The sequence below is a fragment of the Asparagus officinalis genome, chromosome 3 (assembly GCF_001876935.1).
Source record: "Asparagus officinalis chromosome 3, Aspof.V1, whole genome shotgun sequence".
Classification (NCBI taxonomy): domain Eukaryota; kingdom Viridiplantae; phylum Streptophyta; class Magnoliopsida; order Asparagales; family Asparagaceae; genus Asparagus; species Asparagus officinalis.
The window spans coordinates 42,018,977-42,036,409 of NC_033796.1; the positions used below are offsets into that span (position 1 = coordinate 42,018,977).

The window sequence follows — 17,433 nt, forward strand, 5'->3', positions numbered from 1 at the left end:
GCGCTAGGATTCAAACCCATGACCTAAGAACTAATAACCAAGTCACCTAACCACAACTTCAACTAGTACTTTGTGAATAACTGATTGTAGAGAACAATTAAAACTATTTAGTGTTATAAATATAATCTTGAAAAAAATTAGAAATCTTTAAAATTACTTTTTTTATTTATTTTTAACAAAACTCTACTGACCAAAATAAAATAGTTTCAATTAAATGAAAAAAATAATAAATTATTATTTTATTAGGTAAAAGTTCTTGTTGAAGGAAATTTACATTGAAAAGAGAGGTTATTTTCTCATTGAATATCGTTACTTAAAATGTAATAAATCCTAAATATAAATGATATTTAGTAATTTTAGTGTAGGTTAGGAGTTCTCAAACAACATTTAATATATCAATTAAAAGAAAAAAATTTATAACTATTATAAACCGTTAACTAAGAAATTTCCCCAAAGCATGCAAGATATGATTCATAAAATCCACAAGGAATTTAACCCGCATGTGATTTTAGAAAAACTTAGAATAACCCAATACCTAGAATTCCAATAAAGAAACAATAAAAGAAAATACTTGCCTAAAAAATGCATAAAGTGTGGAAAATATTCATATAATATTATGATAAAAACAATGTAATAAAAGCTATCTACAAATTAATTATCATAACTCTAGGATGAGAATATTAGTAATTGGATAATGTAATCATGAAAATAAAAGAGTTTAGGATAAGAAATGCTTGCCGATAAATAAATTAGAACTCTAAATTTAGAAATCCCTATCCGTTCCCTGTGCTTGAGTACCCGATTCTCTGATTTTATTTTTCTCGGTTCTCTTTTTTTCCCCCTCCGTTTGTTTTTTTTTTCTGGAAGTTACTGTGAAGAAAAGGTAGAGGAGATGGATAGGGATTTTTAAGAGATAATGTTGTTAGGTGGTTAGAAATTTTCGAGGATGGGGGATTTGTTTGTTAAACGTGGGATTTGGTATATCTTAGCCACATTACAAAAAAAAATTGGTATTACAAGAAGATTTATTAAAAAGGGATGGAGGGTGCTGGTATATCAAGTGAATAAGTTTAACATACAATAGGGTATAAAACTGTCATGCAAAAGAGAGGGAATCAGAGATGTTTGAAGTTGTTGTACAAGAAGAACAATTGGAGTGTTAGATATCAGAAACCACGTTAAGTATGAAAGGATGGAGGAGATGCAGGTTCATCAACGAAAATGGCATGGTAAGTACAATTGAAATAGTCATGGAAACAAATTGATATACGTAGTTCTGGATTTTGTTGAGATGATGGCAATTTTTCTTGAATGACAACAGTGTAGTAGAGATCTGAATTCACATTATACAAACAGTAATAAAATGGACGATTTTAATATGATTAGGTTAAAATGAATGGTTGTTACTTGATGTGTGTATACTCTATTCAATGCTTATTATTTTACTGTGTTCACTTATATTTTTGAATGATAGTAACTGCTAGTATACTTCTCTTTTGTGTATATGCAGTTCATGAATGGGTGCACGTATTAGTGGTTTTATTATCAGTGAATGTTATATCATATATATTACGTACCTTTTTCCATTGACATCTTATGTTTTGAAGCAATAAAATATCAGTATCTGACACCTGCTTTTTTGGATTAAATCATTTAATCTAATTTGAAATCACCTTTTGATCAAGCTTTCACGGGTTCACGCAGGTTATGCTGCTGCTTTTTCTCCCCTTCTTGTTTTGAGTGTTTGTAGATGGCTAATGCCCAATAACTCTACAAATGTTTGTAGAGAGGCTGCTAAGTAAGTGGAAGCAATATCTCCATTTGTTGCCAGAATCTAGTCTACTACTTGATTACTGCATGAGATCCTTAAATAAGAACAGTGTTTTTAAGCTATAGTATGTGAAGAGGCTAGACGTTCTTTTCTCCCATTCTGCGTGAGAAATATATTTGACAGTACCATAAATGAACTTAATATTTGTAACATTAATGGTAACTTGTTCTGTCTTATGGAACGCTTTGGGCACCACATTTATTTATTGCTCTTTGTTTCTGTTGGTTCTTATACTGTCCGTCTTACATCAAGTTCTGCATAATTTATGTTCTTGAGAAGGAATGATATAATACTCAGTTTTTTATGCAGATTTCATATGCAACTGGAATTCTAGGACCGACTTCAACAGCTATTCTTTGTGAGTGCTCGGGTGATCCCACTTATTTCTTTCTTTGTTAACCCTGTTGGGCGCTCGAGTGAGGGGAAATAAATGCTCACGCTTTCGGAACCCTTGGTCATTTCTGAAGGAGATTTTCTGTATTCTGGGCTCATCATCCCACATTTTTTGCAATTCTGTATGTTATTGTTGTTGTTTGATGGCATTACACATTGCAGATATGTAGTTTGTATGTCCGTATGTAGGAAAATAGAGAAATGAAGCTGACTCGACTGCATTAAATCTATGATACTCGGACAATGCGTTCTGTTGGATGCTCATGAAATTTGGTAGATAAAAGTGGCGTTTCTCCAGTAAGTAGCGTGCGCCATATTGTCATATTGATAGCAGGATGGACTTCATAACTTTAGTATAATTAATCCTGTTTTTGCTCAAGAAAACCAACTTTTGTTTGTTTGACTTCATCACACCTCATTTGGAAAATCCATTCCGGATAATAGACGTTGAGCTACTGGAGTATGTAGCTTGATTAGTTATTTCCTTTTTTTTATCTCACTAATCGATAAGAACAGTGCACATAGATTATATAGCATGTGGTGCAAGAAAGTAATAATGGTGTATGATTATATAGCATGTGGTGCAAGAAAGTAATAATGGTGTATGTTTATGTATTATGTGGTTCAAGAAAGTGATAGTCATATTTAACACCTATTTTCAGTGCCACGATCCTTTTACGAATTGTTATAAATGTTTTTTTAACAAGGAGGATCAATTTTCGAAAATAATCAATTTGAAGGTTTGGTTAAATATATAAAACGATAGTTAAAAGTTTCTTCAAATTATGTTGCAGTCTGTACCAGGATACTAGACACATTCTTTTTTAGAATCCAGATAGTGCTTTGTAGATATGGACTTATTTTACTTCATTTGAGACCTCTCTAGCTTGTCGTGGATAGGAAAATAAGTAAACTGAATCTGAATTAATTGAATAGAGATCCCTCACTTATAATTTTCACAGGTTAGTTAGTATTTGATGTCGATTTCCATTTATTTTGTGAGAAAATATTGTATTTATTTATTAGAGCTCGTATGTATATTGAAGTAAAGCATTATTCAGAAAACAATTTACCATAAATATAACCTGAATTAAAGCATTTTACTTTGTAGATACCTATGTTTATTTAAATAGTCTTTGAAAATTAGATTTGTCGATGCACCTTTTTTTGTTATTAATAAGCTTGAAAATGTTTATATTTCATGGGAAAATGTCTGTGGTCGTATATTATATAAATGGGCTTGAAAAAAAGATGAACAATGAACCTTGTACAAACATGAAAACTTAGCCTCCAATAATTCTGACACAAGTGATGCTTCTTAATATAGGGAAGGGTGAAAATTTTGTGAATTATTGCACATTTGCACCTACAAATTCGTTGAGGACCCTAACCCAAAATTTTGAACGTCCTATGCGGGGTGTAATGGAAACACCTCAAAAAACTCAAGTAAATTAGAAATCAATTATTAAAAGAAATGGAGCCTATTATAATACATAACAGAATTGGAAAACATATCATCGTAGTGTCATTTTAATTCGCTCTAATATCTCATTTGATGCAGACAACATTTTAGTATTCCAACGATTGGATTTGAAAAGGGGAAAGTTGTTAATGTCAATTCCTATCATAAAACTGTTCTTAAAGGGGTTAAAAAAATTAATATGCAATGACAGGGAAATATTGAATTAAAGAAAAAAAATCTATTAAAATTTTCATTAGTATATTTTGGAGTTTTTCCCCTTGTTTAGTTCATATATAATTACTAGCATAAATTTCAGCAAACTACCATGACCTATTTGGGTTTTGTACCAAACTAACATAAAACTATACTCTTTTATCAAATCTTGATCCTCATAGACCCCATTTAGTGTATGCTCTCACCGTCTCTTACTAGTCTCTTTAATCTCTTCCGTGTATAATCTTCCTTCTTTTACTGTTCCTGCTTTGCAATATCCCCCGCCACCCCCCACAATAAATAAATAAATAAACCCACACTGTGAGAAGTGTACATGACACTGTTGCCCTCATCGACCAATGATGTTGAAGATGTCTATTACGACATGTATCACTAGTTATATGATCTTTGAGTTCTGTTGATGATGATGATGCTTGGGTGGGTTGGTGGGTGATGTGGTGCGGATTGGTGATTGATAGTTGTGATGGTGAAGGTGATGACATAGCATATAGTAGAGGTGGTGAACTAGGGTGGTTATGCAACAATTATGAGAGGTGGGTTGGGACAAGAGGTTAGAGGTTGATGTGGAATAAGATAGAAACTGGAGAGAGATCTGAATCCAAAGCATAGTTGCGCAATTTCCTGGACCGCCTACCACATGACAACAACATCATGTGCATGTGACAAGCCTCATGTATTTTTAGATCAGGTGAACAATATTTGCTATTGATGGAAGGTCAGAGCGAAAATACAAATACAAATTCAATTTGACCATACTTGTACTACTAAAGAGTATACATATTTCATACCAGTAGTTACTCTCACTACAAAAGTGTGACTATTACGACAAAAACACTTTTAGCAACTCCTTGTTGGCGGTTCTAGCTTCAATCGGGACTTACGCGAAATTTAAAAAGGGTTGAAAACCATGGGGTGAGCTAGACCCCAATAATGACATTTGTGCACTAGTGTATTTGGCAAAAAATAATATCAAAATTTTAATATTAACTAAGCTAGCACCGACTTCTTTATTTGCAAATTATCAAGCATATAGGGCTGTAACAATGACTGATGCCACGTGTCATAATAATATGGGATAGCAGATTAATTATGATTTGGTCATAAATCAAGGTCATGAGTAAATACAAAAAAATTAAAAATACAACTAAATGTGATGAATTAAAATAAGAAGTTAAAGAAAAACGAAATGAGTGTCAATTCCTCATTATATCAGCCGATTACTTTAAATTATCCCCTCTGTTTGTCACACTAAGAGTACTAATTTTAGCCCACTAGTAAAGGAAAGTGAATTCATATCACTTTGACAATTTTCCTCCTAGATGTACAATACCTTTAGGCTTATCATAAGTTGTCTATTGGCCTCATCAGTTGTGTCAAAGAAGGTCATTTCTTTTACGTCAAACAGATCACTTTACTTATTAGTGCACCCAATACTTAGATAGAATTGACCACTTCACTTAATAGCGGACTTTTAGGGTTACTTTCTTTTTGAGATTTATTATCAATTACTTCTTTTAGTTGTCACAAAAACCAAGTCATGGATAAACATATGGAATATGTAGAATATTTCATAACTCGTTTTAACACTTCTCTCACATATAAAATTAAGAGAAAGCAACATTCATATTTTTCTAAATGGTGTATATGAAGAACCAAGCTTATTTGTATTCCACTTGGGTTCAAATAGACAAATGCATGCAAAATCAACAATATTAAATTTCACAATAAAGCATGCCCACACCCATTTCTCAATAAAATCAAAAGCACATATCATTGTCGCACAAATAATTTTTCACAATTCAATATACGTAGGAAATTTTTGTTTTTTTTTCCTTAAAAAAAATAAGTAGTGAGAAATGTACTCGCCTTTACCCTATGCAAAGCATGATTATGATTCCCTTAATTCAAAGAAGGGCCTGTAGTATAAAAATTTTGTAAGGTCAATACCAATTCATTTAAAGCAACTTATAGGTTAATAATACCTCTTAATCCTAGGTCCCCACAAGTTAAATGGTAAACAAACATCTAAAAAGGTTTATACTAAATGTATAAGGAATTTATCTAATAGTTTTAAAGCACCTTTTCATGGATTTTTTTGGGTCTAGGCTAAATTTTCTATTTCCTTGTAAACGAGTCTCTGTTTGGAGCCTTTGGTTAGTTCCGGAATTTCAGGGGTCTAGCACTACCCCCCTAATCTGTGGTACTTGCAAACTTTGATACATAAATTTATTCCCCAAAATTAGTGTAACACTTATAGATGAGGAATGCAAAGTTCCATTAAGTGTACATAATGCAATGTCACAATTGAGTGAAAGAAGACACACAATAGGACATATGAGTTCATAGTTTCCAGAACTAGGATAATAGGATTTATTGCTTATTGCGATCGATTCGACTGTGTGAGTTCCTCTACTCAAATATTAGTAGTATTTCGTTGTCTTCTAAAGCTAATAAAACAGCTCTCTGGAATTTAGCCAGTAACTTTACTGGATTTGAAATCCCGTGAAGTTATAAGCTTCACTAGATTTCAAATCCCGTGAAGCTTGGCTTCCCTAATCACCACACTAATGGGGGGCTTAAACTTCACGGGATTTCAAATCCCGTGAAATTTTTGATGTTTTTTCGCCAAATTAGACCTAGTTTCAGCCAACTGGCTAAAACTGGGTCCAATTTAGCAATATTTTCGAAATAGATTGTTTTTTGCAAATAAGTTTCTAAAGAGGTCTAAAACGAAAATTAGTTTAAACCTAAAGACCTCTGCTACGTATAGTTCAAAATCAGACCTCAACACAACTGAATGTCGAACAAATGAACACCTCCAGACCAAGCTTACAATAAAAATGAACATGGATCTGTTCAAATATTAATCTGGGAAAAACCTGTGTTGAATAAGAGGAGGACAAAGCCACGAGTACCTAGTGTACAAAATATAGAGAAACTACAAGTTTGCCACTTTCAATCAGAATCAGAATCCTGAACATCTGATGATCTGACACTCCTATTTCTTCCATACTCATCATCATCGTCTTCGTCATTATCCTTCTTCCTCTCATCGATTATTCCTGAAACACGAGATAGTTTTGACATCACAACCTAACACATATTTCTCAAAAAAAAATTAAGGAAACAATAAGCACCTTTTCTTTTTAAAAGACTCTCCAATGCTCTAGTAGGGAAATCATCTTTGCCTCCGAGGTCTTGAAATCCAACTATCCTATCAAAGGCAACTCCCTTCCTACAAAAATTATGCAGAGATGATTCGAAACCGAAGTTCTATATAAATCTCAGTGAGCAGCATATGTGATCAGTATCAACATATAAGAATTCATACACGAAAACGCAACAATAAAGAGGTTTCAATAAGATGAATATACCTGAACAATATTACACAAGGAAGAGTCTTGACCCCTAGTTTCGTCACAAAGAAAGGAGCATTCTGCATTAAATTCCAATAGTAATTAGTCTTAGTAAATAAATTAAAAAAACAGAGAGTGGATGCAGAAACTAACTTCAGCATCCAATTTAATGAACTTTGTATTAATATGTTGTGGTGCAAGGGCCTTCAAATGCTTATCCATTATCCTACAAAGAATAAGGACCAAACCCAACTCATTAAAATTGGATAGGAAATGACCAAACTACATAAATGTATGTGATTTAATTACTTCCATATAAGTTCTATGTGATGAAATTACTTGCAACGGTAGAACTCGTGGTGGTAGAAATGACAGATCGCTCTCTCACTCCCAGTAACTTCCCCAAGAAAGTCTCCCTCAGATATCTCTCTGTACTCACCATGGCCTTGCCTTTTCAAGACCTCCCTCTTTTCAGCTTCTTTCTGTTAACATAAGCATCCTCATAACTCCAAATTGAATATTAACTTCTTAAATTATGAATTCACAAAGAAAATGTTGTTATTTCTCACTACCTTGAGAGCAGCAATTCTGTCTGCGTGTAACTTTTCCAGCTCAGGGTCCTGAATCATAACATAGCAAAGGTTAGGTAGATTAAAGGTATAGAGACAAAATGCACTTTTCAGCATTGTCTTGAGGAACATAGACTTGATAATAACTTACATCCAATAAGTCATCAAGATCAACTTCCTCATTGGTTCCTTGGGATGCCTGAGCCTTTTGTGTAGCCAGCAGTTCCTGTACCATAGATGGATGGTCACAAGAAAGCTATTGGAATATTCATGGACTGAGCAATGACTAAAAATTTGTACAGGATTGATTATACCATCCCTCTAAAGGAAAAAAGGAGCCAAGATATAGTATTCATGTCACTTCCATATAATCAGCATTATTGGAGAAGGAATATAAAGTTATCGTTAGTAGAAATACATTATGCAACGATGTATAAACTAACAAACTTAACAGCCACACAGATTAAAAAAGATAGTATAGATATTACAGTAATAGTAGCATGCAAACTGCAAACAATTTATTTGAATTGACACTTCGTTCAGTGTATTTTCCTCCACCAAAATGCTGATCATCTTCGTCTTCCTTTGACTAGTGCCAGTTGTTGAACTGTAAGCATTGCATAGATTTTGAGTTATTGAATGAAGAAGAAATTTCAAGAGCCATAAGGTCTGTAACTTTATTAAGATTTTATTTACAATGACAAGAATAATGCAATGTTACTATCAGATCATCTATATGACTGGAAATTGACTGTCAATAGGGAGGGATGCAGAAGGACATATGAGAAAGATTGCAGTATAGATGTTTTTGCCTTTTCAAAGAGGAAACAATGTTAAGGAGAAGTTTTTAGATCAAACCCCAACTAATCCCAAAACAGCTTTTAGATTTATTAATTTATTCTAGGGGTCAACACCATTTACAAACAGGTGGCATAGTTCAAAAGAATGATTTGTTATCTAAGTTTATCAATAAATCTAGGTTGAGCTAAAAAAAATTTATCATTTCAATAAAAGAAAAACTTCTTAATTGACCTCTATTTTTTTTACTTTTTAAAGCCCTAGCATCAATCCTCTCATCAGCACTTGTAAGTTGCCAGAACATGATCATAAACTATTTACCACCCAAATGGGGTCTTCACATTTTAAATTGTTCCCGGGGTTGAGAAACAATTACAACAGCTGTCAGACTAACATCACAATTTAGCAATACGTCTTTGTTACAAAACCATGGATGGGAATGGGAATAAATGTGTAGCATCCATTTTTTACAACAAATAAGCCCCAACAATGGCATATTCGGCAATACCATGTCAATCGCCATCTAATAACACCTGAAAATAGCAAGCCTACTTACTTGAGTATTTTCAATACATTTTTAAGTAAATGCATGAGATTGTTCGATTGTGTTTCCCATCACATACTGACATACTGAGACCAGCATAAAGTTGCAGCAAAGTTGTTCCTTTTATCAGAAAGCTCAACAGAGTTTATATTAGACCTCCTCAAACCTCATGCTTTCCACAATAAAATCTAATTCAATCTCTTAGAAAGGATGAAGGAGCTCTATGCTTAGTTTATCTTGAAAGAACAAAACACTAACCTCACCTTCCTCAACAGGGCAAACTTGTAACAAAAGATATGTGGCAACCAGTTCCAAAAGCATTATATAACGATTCAGTCCACAGGCATCCGAAATCCAGATTCCTTTAGAAGCCAATAAAAATTCATCGAGAAATTACAATCGATTTTAATTCATTGCATCAGATGAAAAAAAAATCGAAAAGCGTTAGATATCTGCAAAGATGACTTTCTGTAAAACTTGCCAACAACAGGCAACTTGTATATTCAAGGAAGATTCATATAGAAAGCTTCAGTGTAAGGTATTAGAGCATGATGGAATATCACGCTAACCAATAAAGTTGAATATATTCATAGTCTTTGTATCAGACCAGAATTTTCCATTTAGCATTTATTTGTAATTCTCGATAGAGACAGGACAATCAAGGGAAAAGAATGTAATCCAGTATCATTCTCCATATCAAAGGCAGAATCACCTTCTAGTCATTTATCCCCTGAGGATCTACAGTTTAGTGAACTTTGGAGAAGGGAAATCCAACAAACAAACAAAAAGAAATCCAAAAAATGGTGAGTGTTGTCTACTTTCCAAGGTGGAATCCAGCCACAAAATGTTATATGATAAATACCTACCTTTTTGAAATTTTAGCTAGATCAGATACCAGCATTCTTCCATATCGCACCAGTTTCAATTTATTTTAAAAAAATACTAGATTCTCTCTTATATATTAATCTTCTCCTTCTGCATACTTAAGGTACTTAACAAGTTCACTTTTCCAAATCCTTTTAGAAGGAGTAAAATAAATGGTCAAGAAATAAATGGGTCACCTCGTTCCACTCCTCCATCATTACTCTTAAACAATAACCTTCTATTAAAAGCAAACTTTTACATCCAAAATCAATATGATTACTTCCCTCTAACCAAGGCGATAAACAAGCCATAATTTTGTCAAAGCCTAAGCCAGTATTCTGAATATCAAAGCTAAGCCAGTATTCTGAATATCAAAGCTTTTACAAACGGCATCCCCACCTCTCATATCCCATCATCTCTTGTTTCCTAGTACTAGCACATTGGCATGTGAAATGCACATGCAAAAATATTAAATTGTTAACCACTTGATTTTCTGTTATACATATTAATAGTTTGATAATGATATTCTATGTAATTACTAATAGTTTGATAATGATAATTTATGTAACGTTATTATAGAGTAATAGATCAACAAACATTCTAAACACAGTTTTGTTGAGAAGCTTCCTTATTGAGGATAATATCGTTGGAGCAAGTGATTAAAATAACACAGAAAAATGGAGAACATTGCAATTTAATTATGCGCATTTTAAGTTATATTGTCATGTTATGATTTAGAACGTACTAGCCATAGGAAAGGAAAACAGAAAAGAAAATAAAGGGGAAAAAAAATCTCTCTTGTAAAATTATAATTCTAATTGTGTGAGTTCAAATCATATTCCCATATCATGATTTTAGAACAATCTAGAAATAAAAAAATTCAAAAGAAAGGAAAATAATAAAGAAAAACTTGGTTGTAAAATTACAATTTTACCCTCACACCTAAAGTAGGGAGGACATTTCTCCATGCATTCAACTATTTATTACCCTCAGTAATTTCATTAGACGTCAGTATAGTTGTGTAGTAGCCTAGTAGGCCGTCATTCTGCAATTATTCATAAGCCAAATCTGAAGATACATAAAAAACCGTCTCGAGAAAACAAAATAGATTATCACTTTGGTAGTGAACACTGTAACAATGTAAGGTCATGAAAGAAGAAGTGTTCCTTAGTTTTTGGCAGCAGCATCCTAGAGAACAAGCATCCACCTCAATAATCTCTTGGAAAATTTGAGCCTCTTGCCTCCTTGTGTCCACCTAAAACCTCAATAATTCAACATTTTACAACTGTATACTCAATTTTATACGAGTCAGGACTAGAAGCACATACTGATACAAAATTTCAGATAAGACAAAACGTTCGAAGAATCCAAGTCCACAACTGAGATGTTCAAAGAAGATAAAACGAGAATTTTTCTCTGCTCCTCTTAACGTCAGATCTACGAAATAACAACTGGAAATAAACAGCTAGTTCATCGTCTACACAAACATTTTCCCAATTTGGAAAGATCAAACCTTTTCACATCCCCTCGCTCGATTATCAGATATTGAACAGGGAAATGAGGTCAAAAGATCAGAACCAAGAAAGGAGTCTAAAAAAACGCACCTTTTGATAGTCACGAGCAGCTGCTGCCATTACATTTCCAAAGGCTAGATTTGATAAGGTCGATTTCACTGAATCCGGATCCATTACTGAAAGAACTGTGAAGCTGAAGATCTCAAAACAGAATGGGAACCTGCTGCTCTTCTTGATTTCTCTGTAGAATTTCAGGGTACTTTGTTGTCTCCCCCTTTGACTGATGGCTGATCTGCAGCATCTGCTACGCCCTGTAAATAATTACAGCCCAGTTAATATTCATTTGGGCCTTGGTTTATTAATGGGTCGGATTGTTGAGGGAAATCCAAATATTAAGGACCCGATTCCGATTGTTGACCCTCAGCAATTTCTGATGAATTCACCATCAAGTAGTCGTGATTAAATATTAAGGCTGCGTTTTGGGAACTAAGATTTAGATTTGGAATGTTGATTTAAAATCAAAGGAATTAAAATCTAGGGTTTGAAATCCATGATTTGATAGAATCTTTTGTTTGGATGCCTTTACAAAATGCAAGGATTTGAAACCAAAGATTTAAAATATAGTGTTTGGATACACTTTATTATACATGAACTTGGATTTCAGAATTTGTGTTTTAAGAAAATTTAGGCTTCTCTTAACTCCTCAATCTTTATGCGGACATTAAGGTTTATATTGAGGTAAAGGTTAGGATAAATTTCACGAAGCCCCCCTGAGAAGTTTAACAAAATATCTTCAAATTTTTCGGTAACTTATTTATTAATAACTTTTCAACAATGATATCCAATATATGAACTATTATTATCTTCAAACCATCACCATTATTATCTTCAAACCATCACCATTTAATTTCATAACAAAAGGAAAACAATGCTACCATCAGCTAGATCCCAAAATATCAATTCCAATATATTTACGTCACAGGAAAACAAAAACATCTAATACAAATATGAATCCATGTTTTTAAAAAACTCCATTTTCTTTTCAATAACAAATAACACGAAACTACTCCTCACTGACACTTGAAGAAAAATCTGGATATTAAATAATGCCATTGGCTGTACTAGCAATCCTAGGCCACAAATCAGCACACTCATTTCCAATTGGTCCAGTAATTGCAGATCCTGAAGCAGCAGAAAACATCGATCAATATATATTAGATAAAGAAGCAGAAACAAATTTATGCATTACAGTTTCGATATTGAAACACAAGAAGCAAAATTCTTGTCCAGTAACTCATAAAACAAAATTTCGATATTGCAGCAAAATGAAGCATAATATATTTCAATTCAAGAAATCAATCTCATAAGTTCATACTCAAAATAGTACAAATCTTCTAATTTGAGCTAAAGTATCTCAAAGTCGGTATTCATCCCACATTTGCATAGCTAAATCATCTCTAAAGGTGCTCCATTCATCTGTAACTCTCACAGTGGTGATACACTCCTCATCTACATTCTCAATTTCTAAAACAAGAGCATCTTCTAATTCTTGATCCATATCATTCAACAAGTCGTCTTCATTCATCTCTTCACGTAAAAAGTTATGAAGAATACAACATGCATTAATGATCCTAATTTGAGTCTTAACACTATAAAAGCTAGCTGTTCGTAATATAGCCCATCGTTTTTTTAGCAATCCGAATGCCCTCTCAATTGTGTTTCTAGCAGAGGGATGACGTTGGTTAAATAACTCCTTGTAGTTTCTTGGACCATTTTCTCTCCAAGACTTTATATGATAGCGAGTCCCTCTATAAGGTGCAAAAAACCCCAGCCCATTTGTATACCCAGCATCCACAAGAAAGTATTTATCTACAAAATTGAAATCTTCAGTCACAACAATGTAAAAACTAGGAAGCAATACATATATAATAATTAAAAAAATTATATTCCTACTTGAGGGAAGTTTCAAGCCCTTGGGTCGACGCAAAGCATCACGCAAAACACGAGAATCTAAAGTTGAACCCTCCCAACCAGGTAACACATATGAAAATCTCAAATTGGCATCACAAACACCAAGTACATTTGTACTGGTCTCTTCTTTTCTATTTCCATATCTACTTTGATCTTCCAAAAGAATAGTTAATTGGATATCTTGACCTACAATAATTCTGACACAAGTGATGCTTCTTAATATAGGGAAGGGTGAAATTTTTGTGAATTATTGCACCTACAAATTCGTTGAGGACCCTAACCCAAAATTTTGAACGTCCTATGTGGGGTGTAATGAAAACACCTCAAAAAACTCATGATTATTAAAAGAAATGGAGCCTATTATAATACATAGCTGAATTGGAAAACATATAATTGCAGTGTCATTTTAATTCACTCTAATATCTCATTTGATGCTAACAACATTTTTGTTGGATATCTTGACCTCAAGATATGTTTGTTTTGATGATAACAAATATTATATGTTGTGTGTATTATGTGCTAACATATGTTTTGCAGTATCAGAGCAAAATTAACAATAATATTCAAGTAGATACTCAAGATACAAGATGAGTTCAAGGCAACAAGACAAGCAAAGAAGAATTGCTTCGTAGATTTGTATTTTTATATTTTCTTTGCTTAGAATTTATGTACAAGCCTTGATCACTCACAACACATACACACACATAGTGTTTAGAACATACTAACACATGCTTAGTGTGTGGTTAACAATAGAAATCCCCTATGTTAACCATTAGAATTTATAGATAAAGAATGAGTCTCAAAATACTTCATATATCTTATATTTACCCCTTAGTAGTCGACCAATAAGAATAATAGTCGACTACTAAAGCCTTGGTCAAAATATCAGTTTCTGTCATTTTACAGTGTAGTCGACTAATACATATTGTAGTCGACTATTAAAGACTTAGACATAATTCTAGTTTCTATGAAATTACGTGTAGTCGACTACTAGGAGTTATAGTCGACTATTAAGAGTCAGTTTAAAATTCCAGAAACTCTGTCGTTACAGTGTAGTCGACTAATGACTATAGTGGTCGACTACTAAGAAATAATCTGACTTCACAGAGTCTATTTTGACTAAGTGTAATCGACTACTAAGCATTGTAGTCGACTACAGATACAATTTTTTTAGATTTTAGAATTTGAATTTATGACTGTTTATAGCCGTTTGTGCACGTTATTTAGGTTTAAAAAGTTGTTTTTTCAAGGGATATAAATAGGTACTAAGTTCATAAATTTACAAAAAACATTCATATCTATAAGATTCAAAATTTGTGCAAATTCAAGTGTTTATCATTCAAATTTTCATTCTAAGTGTTGAGAAAAGAAAAGTTCTGAAAGTGTCTTTGATTCCATCATTCTAAAAGATTAATTAGGCATTATTCAGAGAGTAAAAGAGTTCCTAAGCCACTGCTGCACTTCACTACACATTCAAGGCTTATAGGAATTATGTTATTTCATCAAAGGAAGATTTCTCTCGGGTGTGAGAGAAGATCTCTTGGTTTTGAGATTGTTGCAATTTGCATGGTCTTGCAAATTGGTCAGTTTTACTTTTGATTTTGTACTTGGTTTTAAAATCATAGTGGAAATCTCAAACGGGATTTGCTTAGGGACTGGATGCACATCGGGGTGGTGGAACCAGTATATATCCTTGTGTTTGTGATTATTAAATTTCTGTGATTATTGTTCATTGTTATTACAATTTATAACTCATCTTGCAAACTTATTAAATAACACTAATCTTCGCCCTCTAGTGTTTAGTGTATGCTTCCGCAGATCCTACTCTTGGCATAAGAGCACCCTTACAATTGGTATCAGAGCAATGATAACAATGACAACAAATACAGCACAATTCAAAGAGGACCATTCCACACAACGACCACCACTATTCGATGGATAAAATTACAACTACTAGAAATGTCGGATGAAAATCTACCTCCAATCACTTGGCTATGACCTTTGGAACATTGTTGAGACTGAATTCACAAAGCCAACCACTCCATACACCGAATGGACACTTGTACAAAGGACAAATGTGAATCTGAACTCTAAGGCAATGAACGCTCTATTTTATACATTGAATAAGAATGAATTCAACCACGTGTCTACTTCTACATCAGCACATCAAATTTGGCATACATTAGAGGTAACACACGAAGGTACAAATAAAGTTAAAGAATCTAAAATATCTGTTCTTGTGCATAGGTTTGAATTATTCAAAATGAAGGAACATGAAACAATCTTGAAATGATCACAAGATTCACCGACATCACCAACTCTTTAATTGCTCTTGGAAAAGAATATACACAATTAGAGATGGTGAGAAAAGTACTTCATGCACTCACACCGGAATGGGAGAAGAAGACAATGACAATTGAAGAAGCCAATGATCTCTCAACACTCACTCTAGAAGATCTCGTTGGGAATCTAATAGCATATGAAGTACAACTTCAAGATAGAAATGAAAGAGAACAACCATAGAAGAAATTACTTGCTTTCAATGCATTTTCTGATAACGAAGAACCGGATGAAGATGATGAAGACATTGACACATTTTCAAGCAAATTCAAAAAGTTCCTTATACAAAGTAAGTATTAAAGGGTTAAAGATACTAACGATAATATTATATGTTATGGATGTAACAAGCCAGGACACATCAAAAAGGATTGTCCTCTTCTAAAGTCAAAGTCAAAGACACTAACGATAATATTGTATGATCTTTGAGTTCTGTTGATGATGATGATGCTTGGGTAGGTTGGTGGGTGATGTGGTGCGGGATTGGTGATTGATAGTTGTGATGGTGAAGATGATGACATAGCAAATAGTAGAGGTGGTGAACTAGGGTGGCTATGCAACAATTATGAGAGGTAGGGTGGGGCAAGAGGTTAGAGGTTGATGTGGAATAAGATAGAAACTGGAGAGAGACCTGAATCCAAAGCATAGTTGCGCAATTTCCTGGACCACCTATCACATGACAACAACATCATGTGCATGTGACAAGCCTCACGCATTTTTAGATCACAGATGAACAATATTTGCTATTGATGGAAGGTCAGAGAGAAAATACAAATACAAGTTCAATTTGACCATACTTGTACTACTAAAGAGTATACATACTTCATACCAGTAGCTACTCTCACTACAAAAATGTGACTATTACGACAAAAACACTTTTAGCAACTCTTTGTTGGCTGTTCTCGCTTCAATCGGGACTTACGCGGAATTTAAAAAGGGTTGAAAACCATGGGGTGAGCTAGACCCTAATGATGACATTTCCGCACTAGTGTATTTGGCAAAAATAATATCAAAATTTTAATATTAAGTAAGCTAGCACCAACTTCTTTATTTGCAAATTATCAAGCATATATGGTTGTAACAATGACCGATGCCACGTGTCATAATAATATGAGGTAGCAGATTAATTATGATTTGGTCATAAATCAAGGTATTGAGTAAATACAATAAAACTAAAAACACAACTAAATGTGAGGAATTAAAATAAGAAAAAAAAAACGAAATGAGTGTCAATTCCTCATTATATCAGCCGATTACTTTAAATTATCCCCTCAGCTTGTCACACTAAGACTACTAATTTTAGTCCAGTAGTAAAGGAAAGTGAATTCATATCACTTTGACAATTTTCTTCCTAAAAGTACAATACCTTTAGGCTTATCATAAGTTGTCTGTCGCCCTCATCAGTTGTGTCAAAGAAGGCCATTTCTTTTACGTTAAACAAACCACTTCACTTATTAGTGCACCCAATACTTAGATAGAATTGACCACTTCACTTAATAGCGACTTTGGGGTTTCCTTATTTTTTAGATTTATTAACAATTATTTCTTTTAGTTGTCACA

General features: G+C 33.5%; 3 protein-coding genes across 4 annotated transcripts in view; 1 reads left to right on the plus strand and 2 right to left on the minus strand.

The window, feature by feature from the left end:
* LOC109833931 (50S ribosomal protein L7/L12-like) overlaps positions 1-2,546 on the plus strand; it is an 11,449-nt gene extending 8,903 nt beyond the window's left edge. Inside the window, exon 2 of the mRNA XM_020401795.1 lies at positions 2,141-2,546. The gene's annotated coding sequence lies outside the window, so the exon portion shown is untranslated. The remainder of the gene's footprint in view (positions 1-2,140) is intronic.
* LOC109833932 (thioredoxin domain-containing protein PLP3B-like) lies at positions 6,719-11,867 on the minus strand. Of its 2 annotated transcripts, XM_020401797.1 has the most exons (9): positions 11,656-11,788; positions 9,446-9,549; positions 7,997-8,071; positions 7,849-7,896; positions 7,616-7,758; positions 7,430-7,502; positions 7,295-7,356; positions 7,058-7,155; positions 6,719-6,982 (listed from the first exon to the last, which is right to left on the minus strand). In XM_020401797.1, exons 2-9 carry the CDS (start codon positions 9,506-9,508, stop codon positions 6,876-6,878), a joined length of 669 nt encoding a protein of 222 aa, XP_020257386.1. In that variant the 5' UTR covers positions 9,509-9,549; positions 11,656-11,788; the 3' UTR covers positions 6,719-6,875. The 2 variants fall into 2 exon arrangements, with proteins under 2 accessions (XP_020257386.1, XP_020257385.1); XM_020401796.1 differs by lacking the exon at positions 9,446-9,549 and having other exon boundaries at positions 11,656-11,867.
* On the minus strand, positions 12,980-16,124 carry LOC109835009 (protein ALP1-like). Its single transcript, XM_020403010.1, has 3 exons — positions 16,070-16,124; positions 13,519-13,722; positions 12,980-13,434 (listed from the first exon to the last, which is right to left on the minus strand). Exons 1-3 carry the CDS (start codon positions 16,122-16,124, stop codon positions 12,980-12,982), a joined length of 714 nt encoding a protein of 237 aa, XP_020258599.1.